The sequence below is a fragment of the Rana temporaria genome, chromosome 1 (genome assembly GCF_905171775.1).
Source record: "Rana temporaria chromosome 1, aRanTem1.1, whole genome shotgun sequence".
Lineage (NCBI taxonomy): Eukaryota > Metazoa > Chordata > Amphibia > Anura > Ranidae > Rana > Rana temporaria.
In genome coordinates, this window is record NC_053489.1 from 587,638,925 (window position 1) to 587,652,058 (window position 13,134).

Here is a 13,134-nt window from a genome sequence, read left to right on the forward strand (position 1 = left end):
GACACATAGTTACAAAGTTACATAGTTAGTCAGGTTGAAAAAAGACACAAGTCCATCCAGTTCAGCCATAAGAAAAAATTAAATAATGAAATAATAATAATAACATACAATCCCAATTACCCAACTCCACACCCACAGTTGATCCAGAGGAAGGCAAAGAACCCCAGCAGGGAAAATAAATTCCTTCCTGATCCCCCGAGAGGCAATCAGATATTCCACAGATCAACTTTACCTATAAATGTTAGTACCCAGTTATATTATGTACATTTAGGAAATAATCCAGGCCTTTCTTAAAGCACTTTACTGAGCTGGCCAGAACCACCTCTGGAGGGAGTCTGTTCCACATTTTCATAGCTCTCACTGTGAAGAAACCTTTCCATATTTGAAGATGAAATCTCTTTTCCTCTAGACGTAAAGAGTGCCCCCTTGTCCTTTGTGTTGACCGTAAAGTGAATAACTCAACGCCAAGTTCACTATATGGACCCTTATATAGTTGTACATGTTGATCATATCTCCCCCTATTCTCCTCTTCTCAAGAGTGAATAAATTCAGTTCCCCTAATCTTTCCTCGTCCGCTACTTTGCTCAGCCTCCAGATGGGAAAGCAAACCTTGTGTAAGCTCTGAGTCAGACTACCCAACAACAGTGCTGATTGGCCCAGACAGATGAGTCACATGATCCTTCATAACTGGAAGCCCCGGATTACAATGCTGAACAGAGCAGCAAGAGGGCGAAGAAAGGAAAAGCATATCCTGCTGGAAATGCAGGAGGTAATGCACAGCTTTGCTTTACCATGAAGGCCTCATTTACATGGGGCGATTTGATCCATGCTCCATGCTCCGTGCAGGGGTTCACAGGTGCACAAGTTTTCTGTGCATTTCTGTGCGGGTAGTTCCATTCATGTTTATTGGGACACAGTCGTTGTGTCCCAATATGACATGCGTGTGGGTGGGGGTGCATGTCCCAGGACTTGCCCTGGGTGCATTCCGGGCCATGCACCTGCATGGATATTATATTGGGAGCAGCAGCTGTGTTCATGCAGGCACTGCGTCCTAATAGACAACAATGGGACTGCCACGATGCACACGGCACCTGTCAATCCCTGTGCCAGTAAAACACAGCCCTGCATGTGGCACGGATCGAATTGCCCTGTGTGAATGAAGCCTAAGTCTAGGTTATATGTGTGCTGCACCTGATGTGTTTTTCAGGCACGTTTTGCGATGCGTTTTTTTAAACCCTTTCTTTTCTTTTTTGCATGCAGTTTTTATTTTTTGCGTTTTACATTTTTGTACATTGAATGTAAAAAATAATTATTTAAGAAAATAAATGACATGGCCCCCCCCCCCCCCTCCAAATCCATACCAGACCCTTATGCGAGCATGCAGGCCGGCAAGACAGGAAAGGGAGGAGACGAGTGAGCCCCCCCCTTGAAACATACCAGGCCGCATGCCCTCAACAGCCGCCATATAAACGTCATGTAAACAGCCGTAATATAAACATATAAACAGCCTCCATTTTCTTACTCTTGCTTCCACTTTCCTGTCACAGCAGTTTTTCAAGAGATTAAGACTCTGTAGTCCAATAGGTACTATAGTTGGACCCAGACCCCTGGTCTGACATCCCCCCTTCTCCACCTTTGCAACACAAGTCTGTGTTGTTGGTTATTAGGGGGTGTGGCTGTTACTCAGCTATGCTAACAAAGCACTGGAGAGGAAGGGTAGGAAACAGCATTTTTACTTGCAGAAAAAAGTTTTTGGAGGCATATCCAAACAAAACTCAAAACTAAAATATGCTGGGATATAATGCTATAAATAGATAAAAATGTGTCAAAGTCCAACTGGGCTTAACCACTTTCCCGACCGCCGCACATACATATACATCAGCAGAATGGCTCATACAGGCAAATGGGCATACCTGTAAATCCCTTTCAATTTGCCGCCTATCGTGGGAGGGTGCCCGTGGGGCCCGCAAACTCGATGTTTGCTGGCGGCCCGCAATTGTAAACAAGGCATTTCCCTGTTCTGCCTATCAACATGACAGGAATCTACTGCTCCCTGTCATCGTGAGCAGTGATTTGTCATGCTGTAGTAAGCCCAGCCCCCCAACAGTTAGAATCACTCCCTAGGACACGCTTAACCCCTTGATTGCCCCCTAGTGTTTAACCCCTTCCCTGCCAGTGTCATTTATAGAGTAATCAGTGGCTATTTGTAGCTCTGATCGCTGTATAAATTACAATGGTCCCAAAATAGTGTCAAAATTGTTTGATGTGTCCGCCATAATGTTGCAGTCCAGATAAAAATCGCAGATCGCCACAATTACTAGTAAATAAATGTATAATAAAAAAAAATCTATCCCCTGTTTTGTAGACGCGATAACTTTTGCGCAAACCAATCAATATACACTTATTGCGATTTTTTTATCAAAAATATGTAGAATACATATCGGCCTAAACTGTGGAAGAAATTTGTGTCTTTATATATTTTTTGGGGATATTTATTATAGCAAAAAGTAAAAAATATTGCTTTTTTTTTCGAAATTGTTGCTTTTTTTTGTTTATAGTGCAAAAAATTTAAACCGCAGAGGTGATCAAATACCACCAAAAGAAATCAATATTTGTGGGGAAAAAAAGGACATCAATTTTGTTTGGGTAGAGCATTGCACGACCACGCAATTGTAAGTTAAAGTGACACAGTGCCGTAACGCAAAAAATGGCCCGGTCATTAAGCAGCCAAATCTTCCGGGGCTGAAGTGGTTAAAGCATTAATCTCTTTTTTATTTTGGATCTTTATTAGTAGATTTTATCGTCTAATGCATGTAAACCAGACGAAATCATTCACTTCATAGGATGAGATAATCCCTAAAAGGGGGAAACTAATCTTTTTGATGTTTTGGAAATGTGAAATAGTTAAGCTTTTTTCAAAGCATTTACGTTAATGTATCAAACATTTAGTTATTTTCATAGATGTGTTTTATGGGTACTTTCACACTGAGGCGGTGCGCTTGCGGGACATTCTGAAAAGTCTTGTAAGCAGCATCTTTGGGGCGGTTTGGAATTGGTGTATACACCGCTCCCAAAACGCCCTGCCGATTGAAATGAATGGGCAGCGCTGCTGAAGCGCCTGCAGAGTGCTTGGGCGGCGCCACAACACAGGCTCTTTTAACCATTTCTTTAGCTGCTAGTGGGGGTTAAAAGCGCCTCGCTAGCGGCCCAAAAGTCTGGCCAAAACGACCGCAAAGCGCCACTAAAACTAGCGGCACTTTGCCGCTAATGCGGAGCAGCTACAGTGTAAAAGTAGCCTAAATGTACATGGGAGAAGCCATCAACACTGCCTTTAGGTCACCTGATGGAGCTTGTACTCTGCAATCTTTTTTTTTACTAATGGTCTCACACTGCTAGTTTTTTTTTTATTTCAGTTAATGATGATTTTGTAATGCTAAAATTTACCAAGTTAGTTACATGAAATGTGCATTTTTCTCAGATTAACCACTCCAGTTTTCCATATAAACAGAACATGAAAATGGTATAATTCCATAAGTCGTGTTGTCCACAGCTGGCAAGGCAAGACATTGTAATTTGTCCTAATTTCATTTTTGACATGTGATGGCTCCCTGCAGTGCACAACTGCCGAACCACTTGGCAGATGCTGAATGACTTGCCCTGTCTCGTTCCCAAAGAAAGTGTTTTTTTTGTAACTAGGAGCACAGTTCTATTTAGCAGTAACAGAGGTCATAAGGATTACAGAGGTCTGAACAATGTAGGAATGTTTATTTAAGAAACATGAAGGCCACCATTAATAACTTCTCAGTGTTGAAATTCTGGTTACCTTGAGCCTCTGTCTTGAATACTTGTAATCACTGATCAAGAACAAGTATACAGGTGGGCTTCTTATGCCGCATACACACGATCGGTTCGTCTGATGAAAACGGACCGTGCTGCTGCTTGCAGAAGATTTTTTTCTCTCCTGCCAGCGCATCGCCTCAGTGTGAAAGCCCTCGGGCTTTTACATTGAGAAGGCTGGGCGGGAGTTTTTCAGGCGGTATTTAGGCGCTATTTTTAGCGCTGTACCGCCTGAAAAACTCCTCAGTGTGAAAAGGGTCTAAGGCATATTTCTGGTCAAACCTTTTTTTTTAAGATCAGGTTTGAAATGTTCTGACCTCTGTTTGTGCCCCCAGTAGGGAGACACTTCCTGCTGTTCCTAAATCAATAGACCGTAAGGGCAAATATCCCCAACCCAGTATCCCGAATTGGATAAAGTTGTTATTTTACTGTCCTTAGTTTTTTACTTATCGGATACATCTACTTGTAGAATTCCAAAATTATACGAAAGTTCCTCGGAGAAAAATGTTTGTTTGATTTTCTTATAGTGTGTACGAGCCTTAAAGTGGATGTAAACCCTCACATTTTCTTGGCATATAGCCAATACAGTTGATGGGAGGAAAGGCCCACACCCCCCCTCCACATAGGCAGAGACTTGCAGAGCTGTGCTGTGACAAGGCAAGCTCTCTGCTAATCTATTTATAGACCTCTCTCCACACAAATTTCAGACTGGTTTTATCTTGGTTGACAGGACTTGTCAGAAGTTATCATGCTGATAACAGAGCTATGAAACAGCAGAAAGACACGGGGCTCGGTGCTTTGGAAAGAGATAAGAAAACACTATAGATATATGTGTTAAGGTCAAATTTTCTGGTTCTGACAGTGTATAGGCAAATAGCCCCAGAAACCTAGACTTGGTATTGGATAAATTTTACACACTTCTGTGCTGCTCTCCTAATTTTTGTCCAAGTAGTTTACTCACACTTTGTGCTTCCCACATTAACAAATCACAGTTATATCAAATCAATAAGTGCAACGCCACAAATCAAAATCATACAAAACGTACCTAAAAAGTGGAAATTGCTGCATTTTCAAATGTCTGTCCACCTTTGTGCTCCTTGTTGTTTTGAAATATAATCATTACTAACCTAGATATAATATATGCAAAAGATGCTGAATTATAAGACGAAACGAAGATGTAGGTGAATACTTTATTCAAAAATTGTATGATACTTTTCCACCAAGCAGTTATTATGTGTATTCTCAGTAGGTTTATATTTATGTGCAGTTATTGATTGATATAGGTTTTGCTGCAAGTAACTGTAAAATGTCACTGCTTTTGTAGTGTAACCCTAGCCATCTAAAATATTGTGAGTCAGTGCAAAATTCGTTTTCACTTATTATTGGAAATTAAAATGCTAGATTTCTGGAAATTCCCCACAGCTGACCACTCAGTAAGTGATGGCTACTATGTAACATATACAGTATATTACTCCAATAGTACATGGTTACTTGTTCTGCCGAGGTATAATAACAGCTGCCTCTTGCTCTCTCTACCTTTTTGTCTCATTACAGGGAAAAGATATGTATCTTATTTTGGAGAATGACATGCTAAATCTAGTAGACCCTATGGACCGCACACTCTTACATTCACAGCCAATTGTAAGCATCCGAGTATGGGGAGTGGGCCGAGATAATGGAAGGTGAGTGGACTTGCAATTAAGACATTTTTAATGTTTAGTTGATGTGTTGTACATGTATACATTAGAGCAGAAGTGCCCAGCCTTTTGAAAAGCAAGGGCCACTTAAGTAACTAGTCGCGGGCCACAATGAGCGGAGTCGGTGAATAATATGTCCATGTGCACTCTGCACGGACACAACTTGCTCTACTCTATAGGCCCTCAAGTCAGCTTACATCTGTTGCTCCATAGGGGTGAATGAAGGGTCCGATTGGGTCAGACAGATTGTGTAAACGAGGTTTAAGGCTGCTTTCACACTGATGTACTGCAGTTTACCCACACTGAGGGTGAAGCACAGTACACCAGTGGCTTTCCTGCGTTTAAGCTGCACTTTGCAATAGACTTTGATTATATCCTGCAAGTGTAGTGCACTTTCTGAAGGCACACCAAACCCAGAGGTAATAAGCTGGCGCTATACAGGAAGCATCGGTTTATGCGTTTCTGCTCCGTGGCCACTTGCTTCCTCTACCGATAGCTTCATTCACAACACTGATACTCTGGGTTGGTGGATCGGCGACCTGGGCTTGCCAAACAGCCATTCCAGAGCAGGAGGTCGCGGGCCACATCAAAGGGATCCACGGGCCACTGTTTGGGGATCCCAGTGTTAGAGTTTAGGCATCTGTGCCAAGATTACGACATGCCCCATGCTTAAGGATGCCTGGACACAGGTCTTGCTCAGTAAATTCTGTTACTTTATGGACTGTCTTGTAACAGCGTTTGTGTTATGTTTCACTGTGTTTACTGTGCTTCCATATGCAGAGTGGCCAAAATAACAGAACTCTGATTGTCGATTCATTCAGTAAAGAATATGCACCTGCCTGGACATTATGATAATACGCGACAAACAAATGGAACTTTCCCTGGAGGGTGTGAGTCCCTAGCTACTGGTGCAGGGTCAGATGAGCTGAGTTGCCTTGTGGGGCTTATATAGGGAAAAGAGCCAGTGTGGGCCATGTGAAGAGCAGAGGAATCATGTGGGCCATTAGGGCATCACCCACTGCTGGGCTCCAGAGGGTAAAAAATGCACCTGGTTGCCTGGCTACAAAACACTATAATAAAGCTGTCAGGGCTGTCCATTATCCAAGAGGCTACAAGAACCACGGTTGTAACTATTAATCAGGATAACATCATAAATACTTATTGGGTACCTGGCAACCTTTATTAATTCCACGCACTAATAATAGCCCCCTTTACAACTGGTAGAGCAGCCATTATGGCACGCTTAAAGGAAACCTAAAGGAATGGGTTTAATTTGGTTACCTCTTGCTTTGCTTCCCTAATGCTCCATTTAGCTGCTGAGGGCAAAGAGACCTGTTGTAGGTTGTGTGGTAACCCAAGATATAGAACCCCTAATGGAGAGCATTATTACATAATGAGTATTCAGATATGCTTTTTCAAACTGGGAAAGCCATTTAGCACAGAAACAAAAAAGTGTCTGTAAAAACTGCAAATTACTTTATGGGAAAAAAAGATCTGAAGCTTGTCTCTGAACAATAAAGCTTGTTGCCATTAACTGACAAACGCTGGTTGCAGTTATTTGTTCTAGCTTCACCTGTATTCTGTATGATCTTTCAGGGAGTGTCCTGCAGTGAGACAGTTTTGTAATGCACAGTACCTAGAAATCATTTACAAGTAAAGAAACTGCTGTGTCTATCATTATTTTTTTTAGGACTTACTGTGTTGGTCCCCAAAGGCCACTGCTTTTATCTACTCTCATGCTGTCATTGTGAATAAAGTTCCTTTGATAGTAGCTATGGCGCTGTCTGTGGAATACCTTACATCATCTCTGTCAGATGCAATGCAAATCTTTGATTTACCACTTGCTGTCCCTGTTCTTTCATTATGCTTCTGAGTGCCTTCCTTTCATGTTGCATAAGAGCACCTGGCTTCATCATTTCCTTTAATGAGTTGCCCTAGCCTGATGAAGTTGAAATAATGCGTTGGCTGAAATAGCCATGCTTTGTTTATTTTGAAGGGTCAGTTAACTGAAAACCAACTCGGTCTTCATTGACTTCTTGTATTTTTTAAAGATTTGTGTGCACAAACTGCATACCTGTTACATTTACTACAAGTGAACTTCACTGCATTTTTACCTAGTTCTAGATTGCAATGAGTGCAACTGGTAAAGTATTGCTCTCTCTCGTGATTTAGCAGTGGTTACAATAGAGGGAAGAGTTGGAAACACAGAATGGGCAGACATTACTATGACAAGGGGTGATTCAGCTCACATTATTCATTTGAATAGAGATGTAAATTGTAGGTGGACTTAACCTTTTATTGTAATTGTTGGAGGACTTCTGGTTTGGTTTTATGAAAATTGGTTGACTGGTGTCATTTCTTTTATTTATTTTTTATTCAGTGCTTAATAATAACATCAGACATAAAATGAGATGTACATTGCAGGGACCATAGACATCACTGAGATACATTTTCAATAAAGTGAAAAACAGCAGTTACAGATTTTTTGGAAAATAAGTATTGAGGGAAGCATGGGCAGAACTCCTGTAAGTGCCACCAATTAAACAATATTGTGAGATAAATGCACTGTGGCGTTAGATGACATCCCTAACCCTTGTAACCCTCTACTCTGGGGGGAACCAGGTGCCTTTACTATTAGAAAAACCCAGCTGAGGGGGTGTAACAACTAGAGTACCCTGGAAGGGTCATGGAGGTTTATGTGACACATAGAAAACCAGAGAAGGGGAGCAAAGGGGAAGAACAGAAGGCACATAGAAGAGGAACAATTGTGGACAGAAGGAAGATATTTTAGGTGACTTGTGTCCTTTTATATTGGTTAGGAGACCATTGCAGTTTAATGCTAAAATATAGTATGCCCAAAGTGACATACAGATACAGTACATCAAAAAAACCTAAATCCATGACTACACTACTGAGAGTGGCATCTACATCAGCTCTGGCACCTCTGTTATCTAGGATAAGCAGTGGATGGAGACTATGGGGAGGGGTCAGTGCAAGAATGAAATTGATTTTATTGCAGCCCTGGATTTTATTATTAAACCGCACACATTCTTTACCCTGAATGGGCACCTTTTGAGTTTCCCCTCTTTCTTTTGGTTATGTTCTTCTCTCCACACAGTGTAGAAATGGTTTACTTATTTCTCTCAAGGTAATGTATTCAAGGAAGAACCATTAAAATACCATGTAGTTAATGCATTAAAAATTATGATTTCACACTCCTGGACCTTGAAAACTACTTTGTAGAAAACAATGTAATTGTTGCAGTCTGTCAAGATGTGTGACACTGGATTAAAGCAACTGCAGCTTCTGCATTCTCTCAGATAAATGTTTGCAGAGAAGCTGTAGATTTCACATCCATGGCATTCATACTTCATTGTGTGTGATGTATTTTCTGTGCACTGAGATGTTTGTCAGTGCAAGACAAAGAATAAAAATGATACAGGAATGTGACTGTACGGAACATATTTGGATGGAACAAATGGAATATGGCACAATGCTGACAATGGATTTTGCAAGATGAAGTATGTCATAGCAGACAATGTCAGAATGGCTTGTCAGCAGCTGATGAACAGAACTTTTCTTGTTCTGAATATCTAGCTAACTAGAATATCTAGCTAACCATGCATTAAAACTGGGTAATCCATTAAAAAAAAAATGGGTATTTCGCAAATGGAATTTTATAAATACAGCTATAATTATTAGGATGTATATGTATTTTTAAAAAGTCTCAACAAAATGGTGGCCATCTGCAAACAGACATATACTCCCTGATACATTAATATGAAAGAGATGGGTAAAATATGGCTTTAGCTCCTGTTCTCCACCTGTAGAGAACTCCTCGGATGCATTTTGGTATTTTCAGGGCTTATTGTGGAGGCCTCTTTTACCCATCTTATTCACATTTTATGTAACAGAGAGTCAGTATCTGTGTGCAGACAGCCACCATTTTGTCGATGACCACTAGAGCCTGACAAGCCGATCCGGTATGTCTTGCGCCAGTCTATTTACATGATGATCAGGTTTACGGGGCATTCGAGCAAAACTATTTTCATTCTTTTTGAAAAAACGTTTCATACAATTATTTTTTTTCACAAATATTTAACACCAGCTCAAGCTTTTACCTAGGCCTCATTCATACTCGTATTGTCAAACTTCCAGGATCTGATTAGACACTCTAAATGCACCAAAACACGACTAAATGCAGTTAAAGCAGGGGAAAGTGAGTGGGATACAAATGTCTAAGGCAGTATGCACACAGGGATGATTGTCCAGAACACAAGCAGTCTGCTTTCCAGGCATTCATCCCTGGATACCTACTGACCTAATAGAGAAAAATGTGTTGTATACCGTGCTCCAGGCTGGTCCAGTACATGTCAATCTCTCCAATATGCACTCGGGTGCCAGTCCGCCCCACAAGTACAAATAATCCAGAGAAAACAAGAAGATTGACACCACTCTTGTGAGGTCAAAAATTTTACAAACTTTATTCAGAATATAACATATCAAAGCAACATCACAGCTCCAAAAAACATAGGGATCAGAAGGTAGTCCACCCCACATAAGTTGACATAAACTCAGAAAAACCACATGGTTAATTTCAGCTGGTTCTTCAAAATTTAGGGGAACTTGTGAGTGGTGGACTCTAGTTTTGACTGAGCGCAGATTGTGTATAAAGCGTTAACTTCCTACCGACCTAACCATAAGTACCACTGAGTGCACTGTTCAGCCCTGTTCAGCCGCAGCAGCTGTCATACTCTCATAGTGTTTGATAGGCTGCCAGCAGTAGGTGGAATGGGTAACCTGTGCCATCCGCCATCAGATAAACATCAAAACCCCATGTAGCAGGGTTAAATGCCCAAACCTGTATTCAGTTAAACTGGAACATGTCATAAACACTGGGAGGCCTTTGGGAGATGCTGGCACTTTGACTCACTTGCAGGCTTTCTATATCTGTCACACTTGGTAGAGAAAGCTCTGCACCTGGTGATTTTACCACTTCTAATTCTGATTCCAGTCTATCCTTTAGCGTGTGCTGGAGATTTAGCACATCTCCACCTCTCCCCCCACCCACAACGGCTGAATTATAGCATAGTAGCTCAGTAATTACTGAGTACTTTTCAGAGGAAGTCTCCTTCCAGATTCACAGGTTTGCATCAAGTTACCCACAGTAGGCTCTGAATGGGATCCTTTTGCTTTGGATGCATCTTTTGAAATAGGAAGCAGTGCAGCCAGATCATGTGATTTGGTTTTAGAAAATAATGTTATAGTACTTTCACATACTTTCACAGCTTCTTTTTTATTTTTATTAGTTAAGACTTTAAATGCAGATACCAGGGTTTGAACATAGTGCTACGGATTTAGAATGGTGCCAAGACTTTTTACTTTTATCAGCCAGTTGGTCTCTCCCTAAAGACTTGACACTTTGAGGAAATAATAAACAGTATCACAGAGTTTTCTAACTTCGCAATCTGTAATTAAGTGAAACGCAGATATGCATCTTAGCTTTTGGAAGCATGTAATTTGCAGGTGATATAATTAATTTACGCTGATAAGGGTAATGTGAATTAGAAGCCTTTTAGTGGCAGTTTAGCTTGTCTCTGTGCATTTGGTCAGGATTTAGAAGATAAAAGCTTTCTTAGGAGCATCAGATAAAATGATTTTCTAAGGCATGCCATAATGAAAGATTGATGACACACAGGGAACTGCTGATGAAAGTTTAATTTTGTCACGTGTCTCCTGGCTTACCTACAGATGAGGCTTCTTTGGCTAGTCAAAGATGATTCTATCAGATATTATATGATCTTCACATGACCTCCACAGCTAATTTCCTCTTTATAGGCTACATAAAAGCTGAAATTAGGCAGCCTGTGGTTTTGTAGCCTGTTTTTACATACCTCTGTTATGTTGCTGTTACTATCAGTGTCTTTCTTTTATTTAACATTTTTCCTCCCAAGCAAATCATTTAGCAAATTACTCTTTCATCTCTAGTAGAAGAAAGTCAAGTTTGCAAAGACCAGTGTTGGTGAAAATGTAAAGCCATTAACACCGCCGCCGGGCGCCATGTTGGTTGTGGCAAAAGGAGGGGAGTAAGAAGGAGCGCTTCTGGTCCGAGGCTGTCGTGGTGTGTATGTCTCCTGTTCTGCTGAGGCTTATAGGATTGCGAGCATTCTCAATGGCCACCGAGGCCTATGCGTCTGGATCCCTCTCTGCTGCTTATGTCACTTGTCCTAATGACAAAGTGGCCAAAGACATTGCCAGGGGTCTGGTGGAGAAGAAGCTGGCAGCCTGTGTGAACATTATACCACAGATCACCTCCATATATGAATGGAAAGGGAAGATCGAGGAGGACAGTGAGGTCTTACTGATGATTAAGACCAGGTCATCCAAAGTTCCATCTCTAACGGAATATGTCAGGTCTGTCCATCCATATGAAGTGTGTGAGGTGATCAGCGTCCCCATAGACCAGGGGAACCCTCCGTACCTCTCATGGGTTGAAGATGCTGTGCCAAAATGAGACTTTGATATCTCCACCGTCACTGTTCGATGATCTAAAAGGGTCAGTCCTCCCCGAAGTGATGGCTGGAGGCGGAGCTTTGTGGGCCAATTCAACCCCTGACTTCTTATAAGTCTCGAATGCATCAATTCTTTCTGCCATGGTTCCTGGCTCTGTTTCTTGGAGTTGTGTGTGTTTTTAGCTCCTCCTGTTACATTCACTATAATATGAAATGAATATAAAATCCAGCATGGAGGGTGAGAGCCGCTAGTGATGGGCACAGCAGGTAAGCAGACCAAGGAACTCAGAGATCACACTAACTTAGATTTAAGAAAAAATCAGAAAGTTTAACTCCTCAGCATCTACCAAAAATACAAATATCACTTTTTGGCTGGACTGACCCTTTAAGGAATGATGTCATCAGATGTCAGAATTATATTAAAGTGTTTACCATTACAAATAAAAAAAAAAAAAAAAAAAAAGAAAATGTAAAGCCATTCAGAGAAACTGTCTTGGCTATATTACAAAATCTTGACTTTTAATGGGCTAGAATGCCGAGCTTCAGAAGAAAGTAGACCAGATTCAAGTAGACCAAGAAGTAGCTAGCCTGTTTTTTTGGACAGAACTAAGTTTTCTAAGAACTTAGACTGCCCAAAGATAGACAGATATCCCCCTAAGAATGAGTCCTGGGACTTCCTACATTACTAAACTGATGTTGTGCATGCCTGGTAGTTTGTACGTTTATTACTTCTTCCCACCAAAAAGTGAAAGCTCCTGCCCCCAATCACGTATTGATTTTGCAACAAGTTGCAAAATCTCCATTCTTGATAACAAGTACCTTCGACACCCAAAGGTGGTCACTCTCATCACCTAGAGAGGTCATCAAGGAACGCTTGAATTGGGATCCCTGCTTAAAAATGTTGGACTGTTTACACTCACCTTTTCTCAGGAAGGCTGGAATTACAAGTATGCAAACTGATAACAAAATGTTTTTCAGTCCATCAAATCAAATTGATGTACTGGATTTTGAGTGTTGCTTGCATCAATGTCACTGAGTTTGGTGGACCCACTGTACTACTATTGGTTGCAGCTGACTAAAAGGTAGGA

At 41.2% G+C, this 13,134-nt stretch overlaps 2 protein-coding genes across 7 annotated transcripts in view; both read left to right on the top strand.

Annotated features, from left to right (window-relative positions):
- The window catches only part of APBB2 (amyloid beta precursor protein binding family B member 2), a 478,208-nt gene that overhangs the window by 332,094 nt on the left and 132,980 nt on the right, over window positions 1-13,134 (top strand). For all 6 annotated transcript variants that reach the window (XM_040335050.1, XM_040335048.1, XM_040335053.1 and 3 more), the window contains one exon: window positions 5,392-5,519. In XM_040335050.1, the coding sequence (XP_040190984.1) occupies window positions 5,392-5,519 (128 nt within the window). The remainder of the gene's footprint in view (window positions 1-5,391; window positions 5,520-13,134) is intronic.
- LOC120924035 (protein CutA homolog) lies at window positions 11,630-12,313 on the top strand. The gene has a single exon (XM_040335057.1). The coding sequence runs from the start codon at window positions 11,662-11,664 to the stop codon at window positions 12,046-12,048; it is 387 nt and encodes a 128-aa protein (XP_040190991.1). The 5' UTR covers window positions 11,630-11,661; the 3' UTR covers window positions 12,049-12,313.

What these genes read in the sequence shown, in the direction of transcription:
- LOC120924035 (XM_040335057.1), top strand. Translation starts at nt 11,662, where the DNA reads ATGTCTCCTGTTCTGCTGAGGCTTATAGGATTGCGAGCATTCTCAATG.